Source organism: Perca fluviatilis, chromosome 20, assembly GCF_010015445.1.
Source record: "Perca fluviatilis chromosome 20, GENO_Pfluv_1.0, whole genome shotgun sequence".
NCBI lineage: Eukaryota > Metazoa > Chordata > Actinopteri > Perciformes > Percidae > Perca > Perca fluviatilis.
The window spans coordinates 6,632,961-6,659,987 of record NC_053131.1 but is presented as its reverse complement, the minus strand read 5'-3'; the positions used below and the strand labels follow the sequence as shown (position 1 = coordinate 6,659,987).

General features: G+C 41.9%; 2 protein-coding genes across 4 annotated transcripts; one reads left to right on the top strand and one right to left on the bottom strand.

The window, feature by feature from the left end:
* Positions 1 to 1,386: 1,386 nt before the first annotated feature.
* On the bottom strand, positions 1,387 to 9,196 carry ckba (creatine kinase, brain a). 2 transcript variants are annotated; one of them, XM_039785117.1, is made up of 8 exons: positions 9,046 to 9,196; positions 4,861 to 5,048; positions 4,574 to 4,728; positions 4,224 to 4,356; positions 2,429 to 2,600; positions 2,184 to 2,307; positions 1,835 to 2,024; positions 1,387 to 1,715 (listed from the first exon to the last, which is right to left on the bottom strand). In XM_039785117.1, the coding sequence occupies exons 1-8, from the start codon at positions 9,066 to 9,068 to the stop codon at positions 1,537 to 1,539; spliced, it is 1,164 nt and encodes a 387-aa protein (XP_039641051.1). In that variant the 5' UTR covers positions 9,069 to 9,196; the 3' UTR covers positions 1,387 to 1,536. The 2 variants fall into 2 exon arrangements, with proteins under 2 accessions (XP_039641051.1, XP_039641052.1); XM_039785118.1 differs by lacking the exons at positions 4,861 to 5,048; positions 9,046 to 9,196 and adding exons at positions 6,276 to 6,477; positions 6,883 to 7,031 and having other exon boundaries at positions 1,397 to 1,715.
* trmt61a (tRNA methyltransferase 61A) lies at positions 7,712 to 26,243 on the top strand. Of its 2 annotated transcripts, XM_039785120.1 has the most exons (5): positions 7,712 to 7,875; positions 9,958 to 10,304; positions 17,554 to 17,820; positions 23,526 to 23,854; positions 25,464 to 26,243. In XM_039785120.1, exons 2-4 carry the CDS (start codon positions 9,974 to 9,976, stop codon positions 23,825 to 23,827), a joined length of 900 nt encoding a protein of 299 aa, XP_039641054.1. In that variant the 5' UTR covers positions 7,712 to 7,875; positions 9,958 to 9,973; the 3' UTR covers positions 23,828 to 23,854; positions 25,464 to 26,243. The 2 variants fall into 2 exon arrangements, with proteins under 2 accessions (XP_039641054.1, XP_039641053.1); XM_039785119.1 differs by lacking the exon at positions 25,464 to 26,243 and having other exon boundaries at positions 23,526 to 24,230.
* Positions 26,244 to 27,027: the final 784 nt, after the last annotated feature.

Genomic DNA, 27,027 nt, shown 5'->3' with positions numbered 1-27,027 from the left:
TCAACGTTGTCACACTACCGAGGGTGATGAGAATTAGGATACCTCGATGATGTTAAAGTGCCCATATTATGAAAAAAACGTTAGCCGGCTAACGCTAGCATGCTACGTCGTTCTCAATAGCAAAGCACTGCTACAACACACACAAGTTCACCATAATCTACAAAAGAACTACTTACATGTGCGCCCTCGTTTAGAAGTCTTCCAGCTAATCCTGCCTTGGAACTGACCAAAGTTGGAGAAACAGCTTTCTTTTACTGTCTCTAGAGTTAGCTGTGGTGCGTTCTTTTTGTCTTGTAATCGCGACTAGTAGCTCGAGCGTGATGTCACATCCGTGTCGAAAAACGAATAACCGCGGGTTGTTGCGTTCTTTTTGTCACACAATACTACAAGTCGGAGAAAAGATGGATTTTTGTAACATTTTTAGTAACATTTAGGATTCTATTCACCCAGTTATTGACATATTACACACATATTTCACAGTTTGATACATGAAAATTACGTTTTGATTAACGTTAGTCTACTGCTCTGCTTTTTGCTCAAGACTCTGCTTAAAGCTGTTGTCATATAGCAACCGAGCGTCTCTAGCCAATTTCAGCTGCACGAGCTACAAAATAACTAATTAGGCGGTATTTAACTCCTAAGACTGTAGCGACATGCCTATAGGTAGCAGTATACAGCGCTATGTTTAACTCCTAAGACTGTAGAGACATGCCTATAGGTAGCAGTATACAGCGCTATGTTTAACTCCTAAGACTGTAGAGACATGCCTATAGGTAGCAGTATACAGCACTATGTTTAACTCCTAATAAGACTGTAGCGATGCCTATAGGTAGCAGTATACAGCGCTATGTGTACGACTTCATTTGGTTACAAAGACAAAAGTGCTTAAAATTGTAGAAAACCACAATGTTTACTACGTGTGATGCACGACGTAGCCATCTTTGAAAGTGAGCTCGGGGTCCTCTGACTTCAGATGACTTGACGAGTTGTAAATAAGACCTCGGGGGCGTTCTTTTTGCAACCTCTGGGTCGTAACTCTGGAAAACTACTCGTAAAACGACTTCGGTGGACAAAAAGAACGCACCACTAGCTGACATGCTCTACATCTGAGCTACTGCGCATGTGCGAGTGCAATCAAAGATAGTACAGAAGAAGATGAAGAGGTCTCACTCTGTAGCTAAAACAGAAACCAGGTGAAAAGAGGCTCTGCAGCAGTGAGAGAGAGCTGTGCAGTACAACAAAAATGGTGTTTTTTGAAAATTAAACCATGTAAACCTATTCTGGTACAACCTTAAAATACAGTTATGAACCTGAAAATGAGCATATATGGGCGCTTTAACACATTAGAAATCTCCGTGTATGAAATCAAAGAAGTTGCACCAGAACTTTATTTTTTTTTTTTATTGCATTTCCATCCTCACAGGAACCGTTTCATTTTAAATACACTAACAAGTCCAAACTGAGTGCGTTTCAGGACAGAGTCAAACATTCATTCAAACAGAGGGGACGGAGGGGGGGGGGGGCGTTGGGATGGTTTTACTTCTGGGCGGGCATGAGGTCGTCGATGGACTGGCCCTTCTCCAGCTTCTTCTCCATCTCCACCAGCAGCTTGACCCCGTCAACCACCATCTGCACCAGCTCCACCTCGGAGAAGCCCAGTCTGTCGGCGTTGGAGATGTCGAAGACTCCGCCCACGGCGGCCGTGTCCACGCCACCTGACGGCGCGCGACAAGACATAGTCAAAAACGTCCGCCAACTGATTCAAAGACTAAAGTTCAGCCGCGATGAATTGCACGGCCCTACAAAACTTAATAATGATGAAGGTTGTACAAACCGGTGCCGCGCTTCTGGAGCCTCAGCTTCTTGAGAACCTCCTCGAACTTGGCGTGTTTGCTCATGTTTGGCAGCTTGACGTGCACCCCCGCGCGCAGGCCGGTGCCCAGGTTAGAAGGGCAGGTGAGGACGTAGCCCAGGTGCTCGTTCCACATGAAGGCGTGGTTTCTTTCCTTGAACAGGGTCTCAATCTGAACACAAGAGAGAACCAGGGTGATAAAAAAAAAAAGTCCTCGTACAGATCACAGAAGTCAATATAAAAGCACAATCGTTTACTCAAAACAGCTCTTGGGAGTCTGGCTCATGTAAACAGTCTGCCACGACAGATAAACGCCAGATTTCCTGCCAACCTTGGTGAGTCCGGTGCAGAAGCGCTCAAACACTTCCTTCATGTTCCCGCCTTTCTGCATGGAGATCACACGCAGGTGGTCCTCCTCGTTCACCCACACCAGGAAGGTCTTGTTGTCGTTGTGCCTTCAAAATAAAAATGGATTTACAGTCAGCTTCAGTCTAAATTAAATCTCCCAAAAAGAGAAAAAAAATAATTAAAAATAAATACACACAAGGCTGTGTGCCGGTAATGCTAAAGTCTCACCAGATGCCCCTGGCGTCGGGCCAGTCGCGGCCCATCCCTGACGCCAGCAGCAGAGGAGACACGGGCTTGTCGAACAGGAAGTGGTCGTCGATGAGCTGCTGCTGCTCCGCTTCCGTCATGTTCTTCAGGGCGTAGTATTTCCCCTTCAGGTCTCCGCTCAGGGAGGCCAGAGCTGCAAGTTTGAAGACCACACATCTCAAATGTCAAAAACCCAAAAACGCAGAAATTCAAGTTGGAGCCGTTAATCGTTTTGTTGCCTTTAATGGTTAGATTTATTAATTTATTTTGTTAGGTTTGAATTACACAGCTATACAAGTTTGTAGGGCTGCTCCCTCTTAGTCGATTAGTCGACTAATCGGTCGTTTTGGTCTTAGTCAACTTAGATTTCTTTAGTCCATTAGTCATGTTTGATGCTTTTTTCTTGCTGAATGACTTATTTCCAAGAAACGTACAAGCACATCTCTGGTAAACACAAGAATTAAAGTGGTGCTTTTGCATGACTCTTTGCAGAGTCACTCAGATTTACAGATCTGTTGATTAAATCAACTAATCTATATACATTTGAATGAGCGTTAGTCGACTAAGAATTTCTTCAATCGAGCACAGCCCTATAAGTTTGATCATCTCATTGGTATCTTTAAATTTGGTTACTTCAGTATCTGTTGGTGCTTTTGTTTTGAAAGTACCATGTGGCCTTAGCCACCCAGGTTATCTATCCATCCATCTGAGCAGAGATGAAGTAGGTAGACACCCAGGAGGGCTGATTGTTTATTGCCAGACAGAGAGACACCATTCTTCTTTGTTGAAATGTTTACGCATACCAAAAAAAACCTGGAAACCAAAACATCCCAGAACGCCATCTTTTGCCTGGACAAGGAACGTTCGGTGCCTCAGTGGCTGTTTGGTTCTAAGCTTGTTTGTGGACAATATCGCCACTACGCACGTTTGCCTCTACATGAGTTCTGTACTAGGACGTTATTCATCGTGCTACCACTAGAGGGAACCCACCGCTACACAGAAAAAAAAAAAAAAAAAAGAGACCACCCAACATCACGCTGACTACACTGAGCAGCACTGGTTCAGGCCACAGCCTTCTACTCTCGTGCACTTTACACAGAAGAGTCCTCACGTCTCTCCCTGTATGCAGGGCACCGAGTACAGACGCCAGTCTCTGGGTCAGGGCCTCAGCAGAGTACCTGCAGTGTCAGGGCAGCAAAAAAAAAAAAAAAAAATCTCTGCAGACCCCCCCCCCCCTCACATCCTGGTCACCCTCCTTCCCTCTGGTTGGCCATACAGGGCACTGTTTGCCAAAACCAGCCGACACAAAAACAGCTTCTTTCCCCAAGCGGTCACTCTGTTGAATGCCCAGAAACACCCCCCACCCTTCCACTGAACAAAGTCAATCAACACTGTTCTGCTCATCTACCTCATACATTTCAATCTTACAATAACAATATTGTTAATATATACCATTGCACTGAACGGCTTTGCACTATATTTATATTTAAATCTTAATCTCAGACTATACCAATATTGCACTATTCCTTCCCACTCTTCAATTGTTATTGTATATTTTTTGTAAATTCTGTTCTACTGTATACTTAACAGTATGAGTTTTAATATTTCTTACTATCCCGTTTTTATTCTTAATATGTAAAGGGAGTGTTATATACTTTGAGAGCAAAGTATTAACCGGAGTCAAATCCCTTGTTTGTGTACGCAAACCTGGCCAATAAAGCCGATTGTGATGCCGATTCCGCTGGTAATGATCAATAGGTTCAAGTGTCCCGTCTACCTTCGATGGAGAGCGTCTCCACAGCGCGCCTCTCTCCTCGGCTGCAGTGAGGCGGCAGGCAGAAGCCGCGGACGCTGCGGCCGGTTCGCACTCGGGAGCTCAGGACGTAGTTGGAGTCGAGGTCATCGCCACCCTTTGGAGAGGAAAAACAAAAAACAAAACATGTTCAGGGGTTAAAGAAAGAAAACATTTGTAAGCCTGAAATGCTGCCCTGGAGGAAATGTGTACAATGTATTGAATCAAGTTATTATATTGAAAAATAATTGGTGCATGGTGCCTGAGAACTTGAGAGCCCTGCATGTTAGTTTCTCTGTTGGGTGTTCCGGTCAGCCTGGTTAGCTGGACAGTACCTTCAGGTTGCTTGGGTTCAGGTCGGTCTTGTGCTTGTCTGAGGGCTTGTATCCCCCATGTCGGTCCTCGATCACGGGGTCCAGCAGCTCTTTGAAGACCTCGTAGGTCTCCTCGTCTCCGGCGACGCAGCCCACGGTCATGATGAAGGGGTGGCCTGCGCACAAAGACAACCGGGAGTCACCGAGGAGACGGTGGACACAGAGGGACAGGCATGACCAAACATCCTCACTAACTCAATTTTGCTTTGCGTGTCATCGGGGCTCAGGGTGGGGCCGTGTTACTGTACCAGGATTATCAACCCCTGTCTGAATGACACCATCTATGGTGAAGCCGTTGGGTGTAGCCCGCTCTCTCAGCTTCTTGTAAGTCTCCAGGGTTAAGAACTTGGCCATGTGGTTGCTGTGCTGACTGAGATCTGGGAACTCATCCTCGGCCGACAGCCTCTTCAGCGTCAGCTTGGCCATGTTCCCAGAGCTAAACAGAAACACAGCCTACAGGGTGAGGGAGCGTCAAGCTGCTACGCTGCAGAGACCGGGGTCACCCGAATACTCCGGAATCAGGGTACAGCATTAGCGCCATCCACCAGCCAAATGCTGGTAAAATATGAAAGTGGCTGGTAGATGTGCTTCACTCACCAACCCCCAAAAAAAACACACAAAAAACAAAAAAACAATGGTAATCCATTGAGTGGCTGGTAAAATCTGAACATTCACTAGCCATATGGCTGGTCGACAGAAAAAAAAAAAAAAAAAAAAAAAGTTAATTTTTAACCCTTCTCTGAATGGTGTAAACTAGAGCCCAACCTCTGGCATTTTCCAAACTATCGGTATCACTATTTATAATTGCCGATAAATGAATATTTTAAAAAATTAAACAAATAAAAAACGGACATAACACCTTTCAACCATGTTCTGAGTGTTGGCGTTGCGTTGAGTTTGTCCAGCAGAGGGCCCTCTACAACCTCCTTGTTGGAAACACTGTTTAACCCTTTGTTTCATATCTTAAGTTTGTATTTTTATACATTTTATTTATCAGAACTTATAATATATTTTGATGTTCCTCGGTTCTGTTGTGACAATAAAAAAAAAAAAAAAAGTTTATTTTTAAACTGCATTATCATATTATTTAGTGAGGACGCATAACTACAAGTAACTAATGTTAGGGAAAGCTGTTTTGTTATGAGTTTCCATACATACATACATACATACATACATACTAATATCAGATTTTTAAATCACCAGATATCAGCGTTAAAAATCCCTTATCCGTCGGGCTCTATTTTGAACCCTGCTCTGAATGGTGTAAACACTGCTCAGCTGATACAATTCATCTAGACTGTACACTTTACCTACACTCATTTTACGACTGTAAATGACATAATGAAACGGGGAAAGCAGCAGTGGATTATCAGCTGCCGCCATGCATACATTATGCAACACTGCTAATCAACATTTGCTATAAAGCTGCGCAATATGCTCTGATCATCGGGTCCCCCCCATTTAGAGGAAGATGAAATGTTTCCTAACTGATTCAGCAATCCATGGGTCTCTAAATGTTGGCCATAGTGCATTAGCCCCTTGGCAAGGTCACAGTGCAGAAAGCTGTGAGCTCCTCTAAGGAGCGTGGAGCAGAGCGCCGCAGCGGCTATTAAACGCGCTCGATGGGGCAGAACAGATGGCCGAAAAGCTGCTTTTTTTTTACCTGGGTTATCAACCCCAGTCTGAATGACATCATCCAGAGTAAATCCACTGGGTGTCTGTTTGCTCCTCAGCCGCTCGTATAGAGCAGGAGTCAGGATTTTGGCCATATGATTGTTGTGTTTGCTGAGGTCCGGGTACTCCTGCTCCGAGGCGAACTTCATCTTCATCTGGTTGTGCGTGTTACCGAAAGGCATGGTTGATCCCTGGGCGGAGGATGGGAGGGAAGACACGGTGAAAAGCAGCGAAATAAACCGAATGAATGCACAGTGCGGACAGTCTTCTACAGCTCGTCCCGAGATTATGATGGACGTTTCATTTTTAGCTCAAATGACAATGAAATATCCTGCAGTGAACAGATTGTCCTGAATGCGAATTAAACAGGTGCAGAAAATGTGTAGCAGACATTTTGAGATACATTTCATGCATCGTATAATTATTGATTATTTTTATTAAAGCTACTCAAACTGATAGTAAAGAGCGGAAGTATTCATTAGGCGAGATAATCTGTCTCTAGCCTACCGCCCAGATATAATTTAATCGTTAAAAAAAATCAAAAGGTAATCTGCACGTGTGACGGAATTTCGATCTGAATTAAATCACATTCCTACCTGTTGTCGGATTTGAGGACTACTACTACCAGTGGTTGATACAAAGATCCCTATTGTTCCAGCTGAGGAGCTCACTAATAATCAGCAGCCTAACAGCAAGCAGCTCTCCGGTCAGACTGGCCGATGATGGCAGGAGGTCGTTATTTATACTGGGCCATCTCTCCTCCCATTGGTCTGTATTTGTAGTCCATTCATTTAATTGGACACGCGCGCGCTGCTTAAAGTGGGGACTCCTTCTACATACACATATTACACTAGTTTATTCATCTTTTTGTGCAATAAATCATAATTTGCAGATAATATAAAATGAAACGAATTAACCCAACAGTTAAATTTTTTTTACAAGATTAAGTACCTGTTTTTCCAACATACGTCCAATAACGTTGAGTGGAACTGAAATGTATAATGATTAAACTAATCAAATAAAATGTGATCAGATGCAATTGCTCTTGTGATGTTAATTCACTGGCAGTGGCGGCAAGTAACAAAGTAGCCATGTAATTTACATTTAAAAACTCTACTTGGGTTTTATACCTTTAGCTAAATAATGTTACAAGAGTTGTACTTGTAACGTTAATTGAGTATTTTGACGCTTAAAAAAAACCTTGTCCCTTTTACTACTTGAGCATGGTGTAATTTTAATTCAAAAACAGCTACGTGCTACGTGCGTCTACATTTATGGTCTATATTCTGGAGCCTGATAAAAAGTATGCGGTGTCTGCGGGTGAAAAGCAGATTTACTAATCATCTGGACAGCCTCTTTGAATCCACCGTGTCGGCGAAGGGAGTTTACGTATTAGTGAAGCGGCTCAACATCCGGTCACGTCTCCTCAACTTCCCCTGAAAACAACACCACGTGTGAGGGAAATGAATGGGTAGCTGTCAGCGCTGTCCACACATGCACATTCAACTGCATTAAGAGCACGACTTACCGTTAACTGACCAACGTTTGTGTTCGTTTTAAAACTCAAAAGAACGCCACTTCTTGAGAAGGTAAGCGGAGAGTCCGCCAACGGTTCTGCTGAGCGTAGTTGACGGTTACAACAGCTAACGTTAGCATATTAGCTAGTTAGCCAGTGCAACCAGTTAACGTTCAAACTCAAACAAATCAAGCGTACAGACGTTTTGCACTGTGACCTTTCTGTGTGTCTGATGTTACAGTGTTTTAATATAAATTGAAGTAATTTATTTACAGTGTTTGCCCTAGGTTGAGACCGTTACTTAAAATATTTAACGTTATCAGTTGACGTTACTTTTCGAAATCCGCATGAACCACTCTTAACATCGGTATGAATTGGACCCACTGCGCAGCTTTTTTGAAAAATAAAATACAAATAACCGTTGCTTTTACAACTAGCTAACTGTAGTTCGCCTGTTACTCCCGTTATTTCCATACAAGCAATGTCGATTTTTTTTGTCGATGAGTCTGGCTTTAACTTAGTGCCCACTAGCTACCACTATCACTTCCAGCAAACTTCACGCAGAACGATGAAGGCAAAACAGCATCACTGATCCGTTTTAATGTTAACTAGCTAGCTAGCTAAATATTCTCTGGTCCATCTCTGTAAAACACAAAAACACCGAATCCGTTAGCACGTGAACCGTTAACTACAACATTTCAACTGATTTTTAGCAGTTTAGATACTCTACTGTCCTGCTGTTAGACCTCTTTTGACGGAGGTTCCCGTTGTACAGTTATAAGGGAAACACTGTGAGCTAGGTAGCAATATAATCTAAGGTTAAATTATTAAAATGTGACCCAATACATTATAACATTAGCTAGCTGCTACCTAACCGAACAGTCATCGATAACCGCTAGCTAGCTAACTTCAACGTCAGTTATTGAAAAGTTAGATAGCAAGCTAATAAACGTTCTCTTCAGTTAGTTATTGTGTCGAAGTCTGTTCCTCCATCGACTTGTGTTAGCTAGCTAGCTGCTACATCTAGCTAAAATATTAAATCTTAGGCTAAATTAATCTCAAATTAACTTAATAATGTAACGTTAACTCAACCCTCATCAAAGGAGTGCAACGATACGGGAAACACTTTGAAGGAGAAAAAGACATTAAAACAAACCCCGATTTTTCCCCACAAGAAACATCAGAAATTTAACATCAATCAATCAATCAATCAATCAATCAATCAATCATCCATCTAACTCACATATGCTCTAAGTTGTCCGACATGTTTTCGTTCGTAAATCGGCAAAGTAAATTCGTCCTGCTCTTTCTGAAGTGTGAGTTTAGTTAGATTAGCTAGCTAGCTGTTGAATTAAAGCTACAGTTATTCTTCAGTTTGAAAGATGCTGGTTTAAAAAAATAACTGGTTTAGTGCGAGATAGTTAATCTAAAAAGGCTTGGGCGGGCAATGCATAACTGTTAACATGGCAACGAGGACCTCCCCCTTTTTAAATTCTTTATTAAACCTCAATCATTTGTCACATGAAAACGTATGAGTTACATTGTATTGTATATGTAATATGAAACATAATGTATCTAAACATAATAAATAAACTGACATCAATCATTCAACACAATTTTAATCAGGAGTTACAGGTAGTAATTCTTTCCAGTATAGCAGTGCGTTTACTTTATTTGTTTGTCATAAGGGTTGATGTGATGTGTGATGTATAAAATTGAATTCAACCAGTAAAATGTTAATATTTGGGAAGGACTTATGGAATTTACCAGCTAACTCAAAGGATTAATACTACATTAGAATTTATTGATAATATCTCAGGTTTGTTGCATTTTACATCTGTTCAGCTTGAAATTATTTTACCAAGCTGATGTCTTGAATTGTTTTGACAAACAGTTGAGTTTTTAATCAATTGTGAAAATGGTTGCGGATTAATTTAACAATTTTAGGTCTAATATAGAAAATGCCTTTGTGGTATCCAAAAAAATATGATAAACATGTAGTTTAAAACCCAACCATGATGACAACGGGTTAGGCACTCTCAAATTTCAATGAACAATTTCATATAAGCAACATTAAATGCATTTAGTTTGACAGGCTGATGCACATGGAGACATGTAAATCATTTTGAGTTAATCTCCTACCTCCCTGTTACAGAGTGACGGTGCTCACCATGAGTTTTGTGGAGTACTCAGACTTCATTCAGGACGGGGACGTGGCCATCGTCTACCTGGGCCATGAATCCATGATGCCAGTCAAGGTGCAGCAGGGCGCCCAAACGCAGACGCGCTACGGAGCTATTCGCCACTCCACAGACCTGATAGGTCAGCGGTACGGATCGAAGGTCACCTGCAGCAAAGGCGGCTGGGTCTACGTGCTTCACCCAACACCTGAGCTGTGGACGGTCACCCTGCCGCACCGCACACAGATCCTCTACACCACCGACATCGCCACCATCACCATGATGCTGGAGCTGAAACCGGGCTCAGTCGTCTGCGAGTCAGGTGAAGGTTCTTTCAGATTCAAGACAAATAGTTCTGTGTATGTATATAGTATTTGTTAATCTTTTTAGAATTATTAAATCAAGAAAAAGTGTCACACAGTTTGCTAGTTGATAGGAAAACATGCACAGGGAACATTTGTGCTGTGTCTCATATCGCGCCCTTCCGTACTTACAGTTGCTATTTTGAGTACATGTGCGTTCATAGGCCAACTGTAGTGCACTATAAGTACCCGGATGCTGCACTCAAAGCGGTCAAAATGCTGACTGTGGAAAGCTGGACACTGCTTGCACTCAACGGGCGCCATTTTTGCTATGGAGAGCCCGGCTACAATTTACCATTAAACGGAAGAAGAAAAGTAAGTTCCTGTTAATGCATAATGGCTGTGCAATACCCAAACTTCGCTTCAGAACTCAAACCTCTTATGGCGCCATTTTGATGCTACAAAGCCATCACCTCCCATTAGCATTCCACTGACTAGCATTCATTTTGACGTCACTTTGACAGTGAATAACTTTACATCTGAAGAGCTCACCGGAGAAGTGCTTCTAATATCCTTCACTGGTCTCCGTCCAGAGACACGGGGTCTATTGGTCCAGTTTATATACGGTCTATGGCAGTACCCTGTCGAAATGTACGCACTGCACAAGTGAGTACATGGTGTATACAGTGTATTACATGTAAGTGTACTCACAGTGTGGTATTGATTACTTTAAGTTTAGCATCTGAATAATTCCTCACTGGTATCAAATCTTCACCACTGCAGCTTTAAAAAGCACCTAGATTTATTGTCCTGTTCACCTTTTGAGTCAGATGTCCCGCAAAGCCTCAGCTGTTGATATTGAACATCTAATCCCACAGATGTGCCACAGACAATTATGTAATACAGTATTTGTTGACATCGCCACTTTATGTCTTTCGTCTTCAGCTGCATCCTGCATTTCCATTAGTTTAATTCCAATCACAGACTGTTGGGTGTGTTTTCCGGGTTAGCTGGAGCTGCAGTTTCTTCCATTCCAAGGGCAGCGAGTGGGGTGGGAGAGGATGTTTGTGTGTGTGTGTGTGTGTGTGTGTGTGTGTGTGTGTGTGTGTGTGTGTGTGTGTGTGTGTGTGTGTGTGTGTGTGTGTGTGTGTGTGTGTGTGTGTGTGTGTGTGTGTGTGTGTGTGTGTGTGTGTGTGTGTGTGTGTGTGTGTGTGTGTGTGTGTGTGTGTGGCTCCTGGGTGATGAATGAGCTCAGAAGGAAATTTGTTTAGTCAGCAAGAGGACTGCACTATTGGCATCACATAACTCTGGCCGTTTTTGTAATGCATATTTAACACGCTCTGCATCCACATACGTGCATTAGATTTAAACCATCACTCTGGACATCCTATTTTGCTTAAATTCCAAGGAATAATGGTTTTGAAATATGAATATCAAATTACCATTTTATTAAATTACTTCCTGAATGCAGCATTTTATTAGCTGCAAATAATTTTGCAGTGTTTTACGACACAGTGGTGACTCATCATGTCCAGGGTGATAGTCTATAACCAGTACGTGCCTTCCTGTGGAGGCGTGACTTATTGTCAGTGAGCTGTATACACATGCAGCGATTAGAGGTGATCGGTTTTGTTGGCTCTTCTCACTCGGGCCTACAAGCCGAAACCACTGAAGGAGCATTCGGTCATGTAGAGGAGTCACCTTGGCCAAGCTAACTATTTACTGTAGGTTTTTTTTTTTTTTTTTACACGTGTATCAGTGCTTCAGTGTACTCAGTAAATACTCCCAGTAACTCAAGGGCTTTTGCGTCATTGTATTTAGTCTGCACCGATGGTACAGGGTCACAATTTGCCCACCAACAAAGACCCAGACCCAGGGTTTAAGTCCAGGTGTGTACTGTTCTTCTGGCTTGTTTTTGCTTCCCAATGGAAACAGTTGTGTCGTAGACAGGGTGGGGTACCGAAAGCCGGTGCCACTTAAATGCTTGCGCTGTGGTCGTTGGAGGCAAAAGAAGATTCACTGCACGTGACGTTAGTTAACATTACACCTGGCAGCAGGTAACGTTAGCTTACCGTTAGCTAGTAAACACGGTTAAAATGCTGAAAGCGAAACGGTGAAGCGCGTGACTGTATTTCACTGGAAAGGATACCAAAACACAGGTCTTCAAATTAATTAAGAAATTGATCTGAAAAGGCTTGGTTGGACAAACCTTGTTTGACATGGTGACAACTAGGGCTGCAGCTATCGCTTATTTTGGTTGTCGAGGATTGTACCGATTATTCCATCAATTAACCGTAACCAAACGACCGGTATCCACCGGACCGAATAGCGATGCGGGTTAATTGCTCATTTCAGTGCCAATAAAATGCCTGCGCTGCTCTCTGGTGCTCAGTAACAAACATTCGAGGCAACAAAAGCATCACTGCACATGAAGCTAGTTAACAATACACAGCCGGTAATGTTAGCATACCGTTAGCTAGTAGCTGGCTTAAACATGGTTAAAATGTTGACCGCTAAATGGTCTACCGCATGGCTGTATTTCACTGGAAAGGATTCCAGTGGGACGTTCAGCTAAAGACGGAGTAGACTAGCTGCACTTTTTCATTTTCATTAAGTAATTTCATTAATGTGGTTTCATGATTTTAAGTTTCTCGTGATGTTCTAATTACTGTTAAAGAAGCGTCTCAACATTACCATGAATGAGATGCACGTTCATGTGACTTTTTTGTTTTTTTAGGGCGTAGAAAATGGAAATTGATATGTGTATGAATTTCTGTATAGTTACCCTTAAAAAAACGTACATTGATCAAACTTTATTTCATAACAGCGAACAGTCCCCCTGAAGATCGTCCAGAACAACCACTTACAGTTGGCCTTTACTACAACATTTAGGAATTGAGTGCTTTACTGATGTCTACAGAGACAGAAGTGGGTTAATGATTGGAGGACTTTACTCTTTTATTTTCAATTCACTTTCTGCCTGCAGGGATTTCAAGTTCTTTGACCTCAGTCACGGCTTTTGCTTCTCACCCAGGAAACGACCATGTTGGTTAACGACAGGATAGTACTGGAGAACAGAAAGCAGAGCTGACCCACAATGCAGGTCAACAGCCCCCTCCCCCATCATCATCCTCTACTAACTCTCGTACAGTAGCTGCACACTGACTTGACGTCTTGTTCTGTGAGCAGATTAGAAACGCTGATATGAGTCAAGGGTAGCCTTGACCATTTGCATCAAAGCAAAGCCCTCGTTAAGTATGGTGTAATATTTTGCTCTTCAGTACACCTACAACAAACTGTATTTGTAACACAGATTTTTATTGTTTCTATCCTCAATAAAAAGCTGGTGGTTAATGTGGCCACCAGGTCTTTTAGCTGACACCTCTTAAGGGTCAAACAAAGTCGCATTTCCTCTTTATGTACACATGGTTCATTACCACTAAGTATCAGACAATACTGATACTACTACAAGCTAATTCTTTAGAACATGCCTAGGGATGACAAGGTCGATCAGCCGGACCACCACTTTGTTCTGGACTGAAATATCTCAACCACTGCTAAAGGGATTGCCATCAAATTGTGTACAGACATTCATGTTCCCCACATGATGAATCCTAAACATTCACTATCACTGGACCACTATCCAGTGAAGTAGTAGAATTTCGCAAAATCTTAATCATCCGGATGGATTTAGGACAAAAAAAAAATTTCTTGACACCTTTTTGGATGGATTTAGATGAAATTTGGTTCAAACATTCATGTTCCCCTCGGGATGAATTGTAGAAACTTTGGTGATCCTTTTGACTTTTTCTTTAGCGCCATCATCGGGTCAAACATTTAAATTCTTCCAGTACTTTAAATTATGACGAACCGTTCAGACTCTGCGTCCAAACATCACATTTTAAACTTCAGAAGGAGTTTCTCACAATTTTCTCAGTGGTTTTGTTGAGGGTTTCATGCTTCATCGTTGCTAGGAGCAATTTTTGTCTTCTTGTTTCAGTCACTTGTGTTTTTGCCAACTTCATCAGAGTCCTTTTCATTAAACTTACAACAAAAATGCATGATATTTTAACATTGATTCCTCATCAGTTTGTTTTTTCTTCATTTTTTTGTGTAAAATATTTCCACACAGCTGACATGTTGTTTTTACGAGTTCTTTCTCCTCTGTCCGTCTTTGGCTCATATTGAACAAATAACCAATGCAGAGTTATGTGTTGGGGCATCCCTAACTTGAATTAAACTGTCTTTCATCCTGTGAGTGTAAACAGATCATAAGCAAGTCTTGGTTTAGAGGACAGTCTGACTTTGAATCCGACTGTCTCATGTTCTCAATGTAAAAACGTGCCTCCAGTAACCGTAAAACTTACAACAGATCCCTTTTTTTTATTAAATTTGTCCTTTCCCAGAATATGCACTCTGTATACTCGGATGCCAATTCCAATTTTAGAACAAAGGTTAAACATTTGTGCTCTATAATCACATTTCATTTTGTATTTACAAATTCCTGACATGATTTTACACAAAACGGCTGATGTTGAGTGTATTTCTGGTGGACTTGGCGATTGACTTGAACTCGTCAGCACGCTGGCATGAAGCTAGAGGTCCAGAGTTTGATTCTGTGCTGATTGATCGTCTGTTTAATGCGGATCGAGTTCAGATAGTGTTTAAGCTCTAGGCTCACCCATCACTCAGACAGAATGCTGCTGGGTGCACAGCTATTTCCTCTCAACAGTAAACTCTGCTTTACAGATGGGGAACAATGCGTTCAGCCAATATAACGGTATAACAATAAACAAAGTCTTGGATTAATTATTTCACACTTTAGTTATTTCAGACTATATGGCCATTTAAGTTTATTATGTCACTGCCGATGAAATGGCAGCAAATAGTGCTGAAACGAATAAATCAACGGGAAAAAAATCAACAGATAATCTGTTAATCATTTAAAACATTTAAAGGGCAACTATTATATAGCATTTTCAGGATTATACTTGCATTTTTTTGTTTGTACTAGAACATGTTTACATGCTTTAATGTAAAAAAATAAATAAAATAACTTTGTTTTTCTCATACTGCCCATGGCTGCTGCACCTGTATTCACTCTCTGTATGGGATGCTCTGTAGGGGCGCCTGTCTCTTTAACCCCTCCTCCTGGAAAAGCCCAGTCTGTCTGATTGGCCAGCACGCTTCCTGGAATCTGTCAAACGCATCCTAGCCACGCCCTAAAACACCCTCTGCTTTATCGCCGATTTTTAATATCAACAAGACCATAATTCAAAAAATTAACATAATTCTGTGTTGCAGAACACTTAAAACTAGCGATTGAGACCATAAACTCATTCTGAAAATGTTTACGGAGGTAATAAATCAAGTGAGAAGTGGGTCACTTTCACATAGACTTCTACAGAAACAGACCTCCTTTTGCAACCACACGTGTTGCCCCCTACTGGAATTCAGATAAAATGCAGGTTTAAGGCACTTGAGCATTTGCAGCACTTCGCCAAACCGGATGCGTTGTCCATTAACATTAACAGTCTATGGTAACACATAGCCGAGAGTAGAAAAAACTGTTGAAACCAGAGTGTTCAATAGTTGGAAATCTGAACGTTTTTAGCTCACAGGGATTTGTCTATTACCTTTTAATCAGCAAATACTAGCTGCTCTTTCCTGCTTTTCTTTTATATACATTTAAGACATCAAGACATGGGAAACTTTGCTAGGCTTTTCTCGCCATTTGATAGACTACGATTGATATATCTATATTCACTGATTAATCTGTAAGGGGTAGGGTTGGGTATCGTTTTTTTTTTTTTCGATTCCGGTGCTAAATCGATACTTTTAAAACGGTGCCGGTGCCTGAACCGGTACTTTTCAATAAAGTTAAAAAAAAAAAAAGAAGAAAAATAAGGGTAGTAAACAACAGTCAGTGACTTGTTTATTGCTAAGGCCATGGTCAAAATTAAAGATTTAATAATAATGTAATAACTATAACAATAACTTATTTCACCAGTAAATTGCTGTTGAACCCCAGATGGGAAAAGGGTATTTTACAAATACTGTGAATGCACCACGAGGCTACCTGTTTTAAGTGAATGCACCGTCTGTGTTGTGTAATTCCGACAACGGCAGCTGCGAGTGAACGCACCGTCTGTGTTGTTTAATTCCGACCATAGAAACATACTGTATATCTATGAATTGCGACAACGGCAGCTGCTGCTGCGCTGCAGAGCAGACTGTTACATCCCGCTGTTGAAGTCCTCCACAGTGAAATCCAGTCACACTTTACACTGTTTAACGTTAGCTGTCAGCATTTTACCGGTGTTTAATCCAGCTGCTAGCTAAAGGTAGGCTAACGTTACATGCTGTCAGGTGTAGTGTGAAGTCAAGCACCGAAATGAGGCACCGAAACTTTCGTTCTTATTCGGTCTCGTTACTACCGTTTACGTCGGCACCGGTTCCCTATTGGCACCGAGTTTCGGGACCCAACCCTAGTAAGGGGATAGAATACGATAATTAATGGGAAATAAAACCCTTCATAATAGTAGAAATAAGAATGCATAACATAAGATGAAAAGTAAAACTCGCTAATAATAAAAATAAAGTTAAGAAAATATGAAAACCAGTGCCCATATTTGATGCATTAGTGGTGGAGATTGAAAGCAGAAAGCTTATCTAAGAGGTTTTAGCTCTCTGTCTCTCTCTGCTGACAGCTGTTGTTTATATCTGCATATTTACATCTGTGTATCCTAACTGTTACGGTTTACTTCACCCATCCACAGTTTCCACATTTACTGTTTTCCATCTGGCTCAGCAGTGTGAGGTTTTAGCACGTCAAAGTGCTGCTGTGGGGTTAACACTGCCCTCTTTGTCGCCGCACGAACAAAGGCGGCGGTGATGTAATGTTAGGAGGAGAAGAAGGGAGGAGGGGGGGGGAGGATCTGCTGACTTCTAGCAGTGCTCTCGATGCTTCATTCTGAGTTGATTATTTTCTTGATTAATAACATTATATAACGTTCCTTTTTAAATGTCAATCTAATCTTCCCAAAGCCCATTGTGACCTCTGCAATTGTCTTGTTTTGACAAACAGCCCAAATCCTGAAGATATTTAGTGTACAATCATAGAAGACAAAGGAAAGCAGAAAATATTTACATTTGAGAAGCTGGAACCAGAGAATTTTGGTATTTTTATTCCAAAAAAAGGACTCTGCAATTTTTATAAACGGTAGCAGATTCATTTTCTCATCCTCCCTGCTGGTGTCTGTGTTTTAGGGACCGGTAGCGGCTCTCTCTCCCACGCCATCCTGCGCACCATCGCCCCCACAGGCCACCTGCACACGGTGGAGTTCCACCAGCAGCGGGCGGAGAAGGTGGCCGAGGAGTTCAAGGAGCACCACGTGGATCACCTTGTCACTGTCAGGAACCAGGATGTGTGCAAGGACGGCTTCGGGGTAACCGGGGTGGCGGACGCCGTCTTCCTCGACATCCCCAGTCCCTGGGAGGCAGTGACACACGCCAAGGCTGCTATGAAGAAACAAGGTAAGACTTGTGAGACACACTGCATGTATCTTTTATATTAGTCAATGGAGTCTTTTAAGCTCACACTGATTGACTAAGTGTGTGTTTTTTATTTTTATTTTTTTTTTTACCAAGAAAAGTCATGTGCATGTAGTAGCAACTTTTGTAATAAATAGCTGAATAATTTACTCACAATTTACAAAGCAAACTAGTCATCTTTTCACAAAATGTTGTGATTTTGCCGGGGGGGGTGTCTTGCACAAATGCCTAACTTTTGATAACCGTTTCTTAAATGTGAGGATTCACTGCTTTACCTTGTGATCGTAAACTCAGCACATTGGTAATTTAGACAATTTATTGATTGGACAAAACAGATTATTTACACTAGCATTAAGTAAAGGCCTAGGTAAATGAATGACTTGGATAGAGTACTGTGGACAAAATTCTGTAAACTAAGAATGCTTTCAAAAATATAAATAATGATTGTTTATTTTTATCAATTAACATATACAAAGTGAGCGACCAAAAAAACCATCTAAATCACATCAATATTTGGTGTTACTACCCTTTGCCTTCAAACCAGCATCAATTCTTATAGGTATACTTGTCAGGGAGCGTTGAGGATCGTAGACGCAGTGGTCGGCCAAGGAAACTTAGTGCAGCAGAAATCTTTCGAAATCGGAAGATGTCCAGCAGTGCCATCAGCTCAGAACTTGCAGAAACCAGTGGGACCCAGGTACACCCATCTACTGTCCGGAGAAGTCGGGCCAGAAGTGGTCTTCATGGAAGAGTTGCAGCCAAAAAGCCATACCTCCAACATTGAAACAAGGCTAAGCAACTCAACTATGCACGTAAATATAGGAACTGGGGTGCTGAAAAGTGGCAGCAGGTGCTCTGGACTGATGAGTCAAAATTAGAAATATTTGGCTGTAGCATAAGGCAGGTTGTTCACCGAAGGGCTGCAGTGCGGTACAATAATGAGTGTCTGCAGGCAACAGTGAAGCATGGTGGAGGTTCCTTGCAAGTTTGGGGCTGCATTTCTGCAAATGGAGTTGGAGATTTGGTCAGGATTAATGGTGTCCTTGATGCTGAGAAATACAGGCAGATACTTATCCATCATGCAATACCGTGAGGGAGGCGTATGATTGGCCGCAAATTTATTCTGCAGCAGGACAACGACTCCAAACATACAGCCATGGTCATTAAGAACTATCTTCAGCGTTAAGAAGAAGAATAAGTCATATCATATCAGAGTGTGTCTAGGATAACATGAAGAGACAGATGGATTTGAGGAAGCCTACATCCACAGAAGTGGTTAGTTCTCCAAGATGTTTGGAACAACCTACCAGCCGAGTTCCTTCAAAAACTGTGTGCAAGTGTACCTAGAAAAATTGATGCTGTCTTGAAGGCAAAGGGTGGTCACACCAAATATTGATTTGATTTAGATTTCTCTTCTGTTCATTCACTGCATTTTGTTAATTGATGAAAATAAACTATTAATACTTCCATTTTTGAAAGCATTCTTGGTTTACAGCATTTTTTCATACCTGCCTACAACTTTTGCACAGTTGTGTGTGTGTGTGTGTGTGTGTATCTCTTTTTTTTTTTTTTTTTTTTTTTTTTTTTTCTCTCTCTCTCTCTCTCCTGTTTCTGCAGAAAATCATTCACCATCAGCTGATGTTGACTTTTATGTGACTCGTCCTTACACTGCAGGAACATGACTGTGACTGAGCACATTTTAAAATACCAGCCAGGGAATTTATTCCCCCCTGGCTGTGTCGCCTCACTCTGCACTCGCACATCGACCATCGATCGACACATCTCTCATTAACTTTGTCCTTGTGCGTGTTTGTACCTGGTGGCAGAATAATGTTGCCGTTTCTGTGACAGCCATGAGCAGCAGCATGTCTGGGCAGGTTGGCAGTTCACTGAGGTGCTCAGTGTTTAGAAGTAAAATGTAAAGATGCACAGGATCAGTGGTTTATGTGGCCACTTAAATACAGCCTGATTTTAAAAAGTAAGCCCCAATATGAAGAGGAATGCTGCTCTCCCTCCTCCTCTCTGAATCCCTTTTATGGTGCCACTGCTACATATCTCACACACACACACACACAGATACAGATAGTGTCCAGCCATTGTAGAAGCAGTCCCATGACCATACAGGGTTATGCTGCAGGGAGAGAGAGCTGGTGAATGTGGCTCCATAAGGAAAGGCTTGTTGATTTACTTCCCACTGCTCAGACTGGATGTTTTCTCTAGAGAGTCAAGGACAAGCTGAGCACCATTGCCCCCCAAAAATGCTTAAACGCAACAAAAAGCTCAGTCACCTGGGAAAGCTCTGAGGTGTTGTGCACCACAGGGTAGGAAGCTAGCCAGTGTTTTGCCAGACAAGTTGTTTGCAGAGTGGAAACGACAGGAGGCATGACTTATCACCCACTGCCCAAATTCATCACCTTGTCCTTCATTTTTCTGCACAGACTGATTCCAGATCTGTTCTCAGGCTCAAGAAAAAAAGTTGCTGAGAGCTGGTTTACCGCAGTGGACAGAATTTAAAAGTTCTAATTCTTCTAATGTTTTGGCCTGCAGCCCGGTCTGGACTCTGAGAAGGACCCTGTATCCTGATTATAACCCTCCCTCCCTGCTCTCAGACTCTTTTTATTCAAGCATAAAGCAAACATGTCCCATGAACTCAAACACTCAACAACTCGATAAGGAATCGTAGTTTCACGCATGTATAGACGCTAGTCGTGGACATACGATTGATATTTGTTTATTAACCACTTGAGACGCCCCTGTACAATCATCAACCAGACTCCTCCCTGTGTTAGTCTTGGTTTCTAGGAGACCACAGAGTTCTGTTTATAGCCGTCTTGAAGGGAGAACACTGGTCCTGTTAGCTGTAGGAACGCCTGCCATCTGAAACATCCCAAAGTTGAATGTTTATCAGACACAACAGACTCTTCAACAAGGCTGCCCTCTGCAGACTTGTGCTCCTTTTCAGTCAGTAACTCGGTAGTGTGTTTTTATTCCATGTTGATGACTTCAGAATATAAAGTTTGAATCCCAGACACGTGTTGTCTCCCATTCAGGCGTCAATTTGTCTCACATTATCACTCCAGACTGTAGATTATTCCCTCTGAAATGTATAGTTAGATTAAATGAGCAGATTGCAGCAAAGCTGTGAGCCTCTGATACTCATGTTAAAAAAAGGTAGAAAAGGAGGATTAGAACACTAATGGATGTCTTGAACAAGTTTACTGTTGTATGTGGTGCCTGCAACACAAAATGAGAATTCTAGACAATAAAATAATTACCAATTGTGCCTCAAAGGGCTTTGTAATCTGACCAGCGAACAACCAATCAATATTTTTATAGACCTTTATCAAATGACAATGTGAAAGGTGTCGCTCATAGTGATGAGCCTACAGAGAATTATCAGCTTAATCTGCAGCTCCTCTCGGCATTGGCGTGAGTATAGTATTTATAATGTGTTTCAGCTCAATGTTTAGCTGTCTTTAACACAACTTTACTGTTCTGGTTCACTTTCAGCGCTCTCATAGCGTCTTTTATCAGAGAAAAAGCTGTAAAACCCCACTGAACACTACCTGCTCAGCAGCCAGACACAGTTGGAGACTAGCCTGTGAACAGAGTGGAGCAATTACCAGCTAAAGAGACAGATATTTTCCTCAGGAGGTGGTGGAGACCAAAAACGGAGCTAAAAGAGAGAGAATATTGGACAAACACAAAGAATCCTACCACCAATTTTCCTTTGCCACCGTCCGACTCACATGTAAACCCTGTCCAATCTCCTCCGATGTTTGTCCCTGTGCCTGGGCACAGTAACATAATTTAGATGTTCTAGTTCATTTCTAACTCCCCTAGCGCTGCCATTTTCTAAATCTTATTGTTGTGTCCTATGGACGTGTCTCACTTGAACTATTGGTTACGCTGCCCCCGTAATTTCCACTGGAACTGCTAGGCAGGTTTTAAAATGAAATGTTCTATCAAAAAACAAAGTGCATTTAGGCAGAGGTGTATAGTCCAGGTGCCAGAAAGTAGAAATCCTGTCCAGCAGCTGTCCCAACCATCACTAAACCAGCTCCTCTACCAGGTAGATGAGCTCGTTAGTGAAAACACCTGTTCTAGATGTAGAGGCAGATCCAAAAACATGGCAGGATTTTTACTTTCTGGCACCTGGACTATACACGTCTGCGTTTAGGTCAAGTACATTTAAAATATTTCTCTGTACTACAAGAAAGTGCATTCAGAACTAAGCAACTGCTTAAAGATACAACAATAGTTTCTCTGTAGGCCTTCACATAATACTGCATCAAAACAAAGACTGCCATAGCCCATATGTTAACTGTAGAACTTTAACAACAACAAATGCACCAAGAATTGCTCAATTGCAGATGTGCAAAGTGGATAATAAATATTTAAACACTAGACAAGCCCATTCTACTTCTTGAGGTAAAGTGGCAGGTTTTTCTTGATGAAGAGTAGCTTCTCTGCTTTATCACAGTGAAGTCTGTTCCTCTTCTCATCGAGAACATGTGCTGCTGCACTGAACAGTCTCTCGCTGTCAGTGCTTGTGCACAGAGCAGACAAGTAAAGTAGAACTGACGTAACAGCTGTTATATATGTTAACGTTTATTTTCAAGTTTTATTTTGAGGGTCTTTTAAAGTTTACATGCTGTCTCAGCTAGCGGTTAGCCGAATTAGCTGTTAGCTTAACTGTGGAGGCTGACGACAGACTGCTACAATCAGCTAGCGGTTAGCCAAATTAACCGTTCGCTAAACTAACGTTAGCTTCCCGGTGGAGGATAACTGCAGCCCGCTATAATCACCTAGTGGTCCGCCGAATTAGCTATTAGCTAACCTAACGTTAGCTGGAGGCTAGTGTGGGAACAGATCGGGTAGTGTATGTAAATCCTCGTACCACAGCGCATGCGCAGAACGGATCGTGCAGGTGGAGCGGATCGGGTACTGACACACGTGCAGGTCGCGGTTTCTGTTTGCGTCATCACAACATTTCGGCCGTATTGTTTGGGTCATAAAAGTATTTCGGCCGAAAATTTTCGGTGGCCGAATATTCGGTGCATCCCTACTACACATTCATCACATCAGAGTTGCACCAATTTCATGCCCCAACACCCTCTCATCTCTAATGGCAAAATCCAAGACAAAACCACATGATTTCTCAGCACTCTACTGTAAAAAACGTCTAGAAACTCCGTTTGTTTCATTAACCCTAGCCCTTCTCCAGCTGTCCTGGTCAGAGTCACATTCTTTGCTCTTCAGGTCAGCCGGTGAAATTTTCCTTGGCTCGTTGCTCCGACCTCCCGTCGCCAATCGCCGCAGGGTTTTTATGTGGAGCTGAGAGACCCAGATCAGAGAGGTGATCTGTGTTTATTAGAGCGCAGGTCCATCCCATGATGATCCACACACTACAGCCTGGAGCCCAACGGGTCACAGACCTGCTTTGTTAAGGAAAACAATATGCTATGAAAAGTGCTTTTGGGTGTAAGAAAAACAAATTATTAATAGTAGGAGTATCATGGGGTTTCCTGGAGTTGAATAAATGTCTCCTGAGTCCATATTAAGTTCATAAATCTGTTTTAGATTATATGTATATGTATATGTGTGGCTGCTTTTTAAAGGTCTGGTCTTTATTTTTGGGGAACAAGCTATTAACCGTTCAACAACTGTCGTCTCTCTCTGTCCAGGAGGTCGGGTGTGTTCGTTCTCTCCGTGTATCGAGCAGGTTCAGAGGACATGCGAGGCGTTGGTGGACCAGGGCTTCGAGGAGCTCAGCACCGTGGAGATCCTGCTGAGAGTCCACGACGTGCGAACCGTCTCCCTGCCGCTGCCCGACTTCGGCCCTGACTCCTTAGCTCAGACTCAGCCCGACGTTGCAGAGAAAACGCCTCCAATCCAGGCCTCCGTCGCCATGAAGACCACCATCCTGCCCAGAGAAATGCCAGGTCACACAGGGTACCTCACCTTCGCTACCAAACCCAGAACCTAAAGGGATTTTTCTTTATTTTCCCCATCAGTAAGTAGGACGTGTTTATAATGCGTGCTCTTTGGCTCGCGATCAGTGTGTTTTCCATGTACATTAATAAGACTGTGATAATCCAGCAGGGGCACCAGGCTCCTCCAGGTCCCGGCTGGCACTGCAGCACCAAGAGGATTTAGTTTGTGTTACATAATTTTAGCCTCCTGTCACCTGGCACTGGTTTGTTGCTTGCATCAAGCAAGAGTGAAAATCAAGTCGACAGAGATTTCATTTGAGAAGAATGAACTATACTTTGTCTCCCCTTTTTATAAAAATCACTTTTAATCAATTCTTTCATTTGTTGGGGGAAGAAATTTTTTTTTTTATTTTGCACTTTTGTATTCAAGTAAATACAATAAATGTGTGAAAAGATTCTTGTTTTTCTCCATTCTGTTGCACCACAAGCAGAAAAGTCAAATGTTGAAGTCCTTCGCTGATGGGACTTGTAAAAGCTTTTTTCTGGAGCTTTTGACTTGGATACTCAGTTACCATCGAGATCCGATCCCAACTAGGTCCACCTACTGGCTATTTTTTGGAAAGCTTTCTAAGCCAACACGGATGAGAAGTCCTTGGATGAACTCATCACATCTACTGGGGTTTCATGTCAAAGGATCCGTCTCAATGTCAACTGAGCCTCTTCTTCGTTCTCTTTCCTTGTATTTACCTGGATAAAAGTCTTACTGAATTCAAAGTTTCTTTTGTTTCACAATAAATACATAATAAACAGGCTAAAAAATAACTAACCATATCCAGTTCAAGATGCACATAGAGGTATAACATTTTCAAAAAGTTAAATGCAAAAACATTAACCAAGGGTCCTATTTTCCAGCTTCTTCAATTCAACTACAGTGACAATTTATAGTCAAATGTCTCCCTTCTCTGAAGAGAAAATATCTGCACTTTAACACAGAGGAGTTTCTACTATTCCCTTCTCTGACTGTACTGTCCCAACGTGAGCTTTCCCATTCCCCCTCTCTGACTCATAGAGATCCGGTGCACCAAGAAGCACCGGAAAATCATTACTGCTATATTTAAATTTTGGACGGTTGGTGTTCTCATTCATCTTTGAGGAAAGGTTTCGCTCCAAAGCGTCACTGGAAGAGGTTTAGTGTTTAAAACTGAAGAAATCTAATGACATTTTGTGACCCATTTTTATTTGATTGTATCTTATTAAATTGGACATGCCTTGCTGTTGCTTTTAATAGTCAAAACCGACTGCTACATTTAAAGGCTGTCGTTTCGGGCTTGTTAAACGGTATAATCCTGGCGGTTTATCGTAGGCTATAAAAAGCACTGTGGCTGTTTTAGTCCGCTGTGTTGGACAGGTTGTTGCATCTTGACTGCGTATGAAGGAGTGGTTAAGGGATAACAGCCAGTTTTCACTTCTGGACCAGGCCAAAGACAAATCGCAGCCTGTTTTACGATCAATGCATCACTAATATTCATTGACAAAAAGGTGCGAAATTGACAGCAGTAAATGGGGTGTTACTTTAAGTGGTTTTGGATTTATGTCACAGATCATAAATGATGTCCTGGCTGGGAAAAAGGAGGAGTTGTTTGATTGGAGAAAAAACTAATAATCAGGTTTTCTGGTTTGTGTTCGCAGGAATCTGCAGGAGTGAGTAACACTCCCTGTCGAGGATGTGGGTGTTTGCTGTGATGGAAGCTTCACATTCATCTTGTTGGGGGGGGGGGTGTAATGTTAACTGTGAATCTTACTTGGTGATTCAGGTTTTGACGGTTATTGTAAGTTAACACCACCACAGATTGGGAATATATTTTAACGAGGCCAGGCTGTGACCTGAAACTGCAAATGTTTATTGCTATAGAATGCATTTAGTTGGAGATAATCTGCTTTATGGCCAGATAAAGTTGCACTAATCAGTATTTTGGAATTATCAATGAATCAAATGATTGTGTTAAGTGAAAGGTGCTGCTCATAGAGTATAACCACCAAAGAATCATCACCCAAATCAAGTTTTTCCGTCTTTCAGCTCATTGTTTTAGTTTTATGTCCCGCAAAAAGCCAGACATAACGTAATATAGCCCTTAAAAAGAATAGGAGGACTGCTGAACTATAAATGAATAGTTTGACTACAAATTATAATCTTTCAGAACAGGTAATTATTTGAAGTATCTAAGTGCTTTATAAATTTAAATGTACCTTCTTTTTTTCTTTTTATTTTGTCTGGCATTGCAGGCATTAATTTCCATATCGTACAAAATTCTTAGACTGGAGTTGTGTCAACATGTCTGCATTAAAGACATTTCTGTTAAGGTAATACAGTGCAGACTTTCTTTACCATGCAATGATTATGCAACATTGAGTCAAAGTAAAGCAAACATGATATTCGGTGCGATTAATAAAGTCGAGCTCAAGTTTTAACACTTGATGTTTTTTTTTTTTTACCATATGGAAACAAATGATGCCTGGAGGAGCAACAATACATCCCAAAAAAATCAACCTTTATGGCATGCATTTGATAATATAAAGCCTTCTCTTGGCTGCTCTTCTGGGAGATAGAGATGTCCTGCTATGATGACCTCTAGCAGGCTGATGACAATGTTATTCAACCCTCCATTAAATAAATACTAGCTTCTCTGGTGAGCTTCCAGAAAACTGAGTCATGTAATTGAGTGAAAGCTGGAGAAACGCCCGAGCACTCAGTGAATCGTCCCACCCGCACACCAGAGCCGCAGGCAGCTCTGGAGGCTCAGCTCGGGCTTGTTAAACGGTATAATCCTGGCGGTTTATCGTAGGCTATCAAAAACACTGTGGCTGTTTTAGTCCGCTGTGTTGGACAGGTTGTTGCATCTTGACTGCGTATGAAGGAGTGGTTAAGGGATAACAGCCAGTTTTCACTTCTGGACCAGGCCAAAGACAAATCGCAGCCTGTTTTACGATCAATGCATCACTAATATTCATTGACAAAAAGGTGCGAAATTGACAGCAGTAAATGGGGTGTTACTTTAAGTGGTTTTGGATTTATGTCACAGATCATAAATGATGTCCTGGCTGGGAAAAAGGAGGAGTTGTTTGATTGGAGAAAAAACTAATAATCAGGTTTTCTGGTTTGTGTTCGCAGGAATCTGCAGGAGTGAGTAACACTCCCTGTCGAGGATGTGGGTGTTTGATGTGATGGAAGCTTCACATTCATCTTGTTGGGGGT

Bases quoted from the DNA above. Each gene is read 5' to 3' on its own strand.
- trmt61a (XM_039785120.1), top strand. From the start codon at position 9,974: ATGAGTTTTGTGGAGTACTCAGACTTCATTCAGGACGGGGACGTGGCC. The intron at 10,305-17,553 runs GTGAAGGTTCTT...TCTGTGTTTTAG, and splicing joins CTCAGTCGTCTGCGAGTCAG to GGACCGGTAGCGGCTCTCTC. The intron at 17,821-23,525 runs GTAAGACTTGTG...CTCTCTGTCCAG, and splicing joins GGCTGCTATGAAGAAACAAG to GAGGTCGGGTGTGTTCGTTC.
- ckba (XM_039785117.1), bottom strand. From the start codon at position 9,068: ATGTCGGACAACTTAGAGCATAT. The intron at 4,729-4,860 runs GTACAGTAACAC...CTTTGTGCGCAG, and splicing joins GACAGGGGTTGATAATCCTG to GCCACCCCTTCATCATGACC. The intron at 2,601-4,223 runs GTAGACGGGACA...TCAAACTTGCAG, and splicing joins GGAGACGCTCTCCATCGAAG to CTCTGGCCTCCCTGAGCGGA.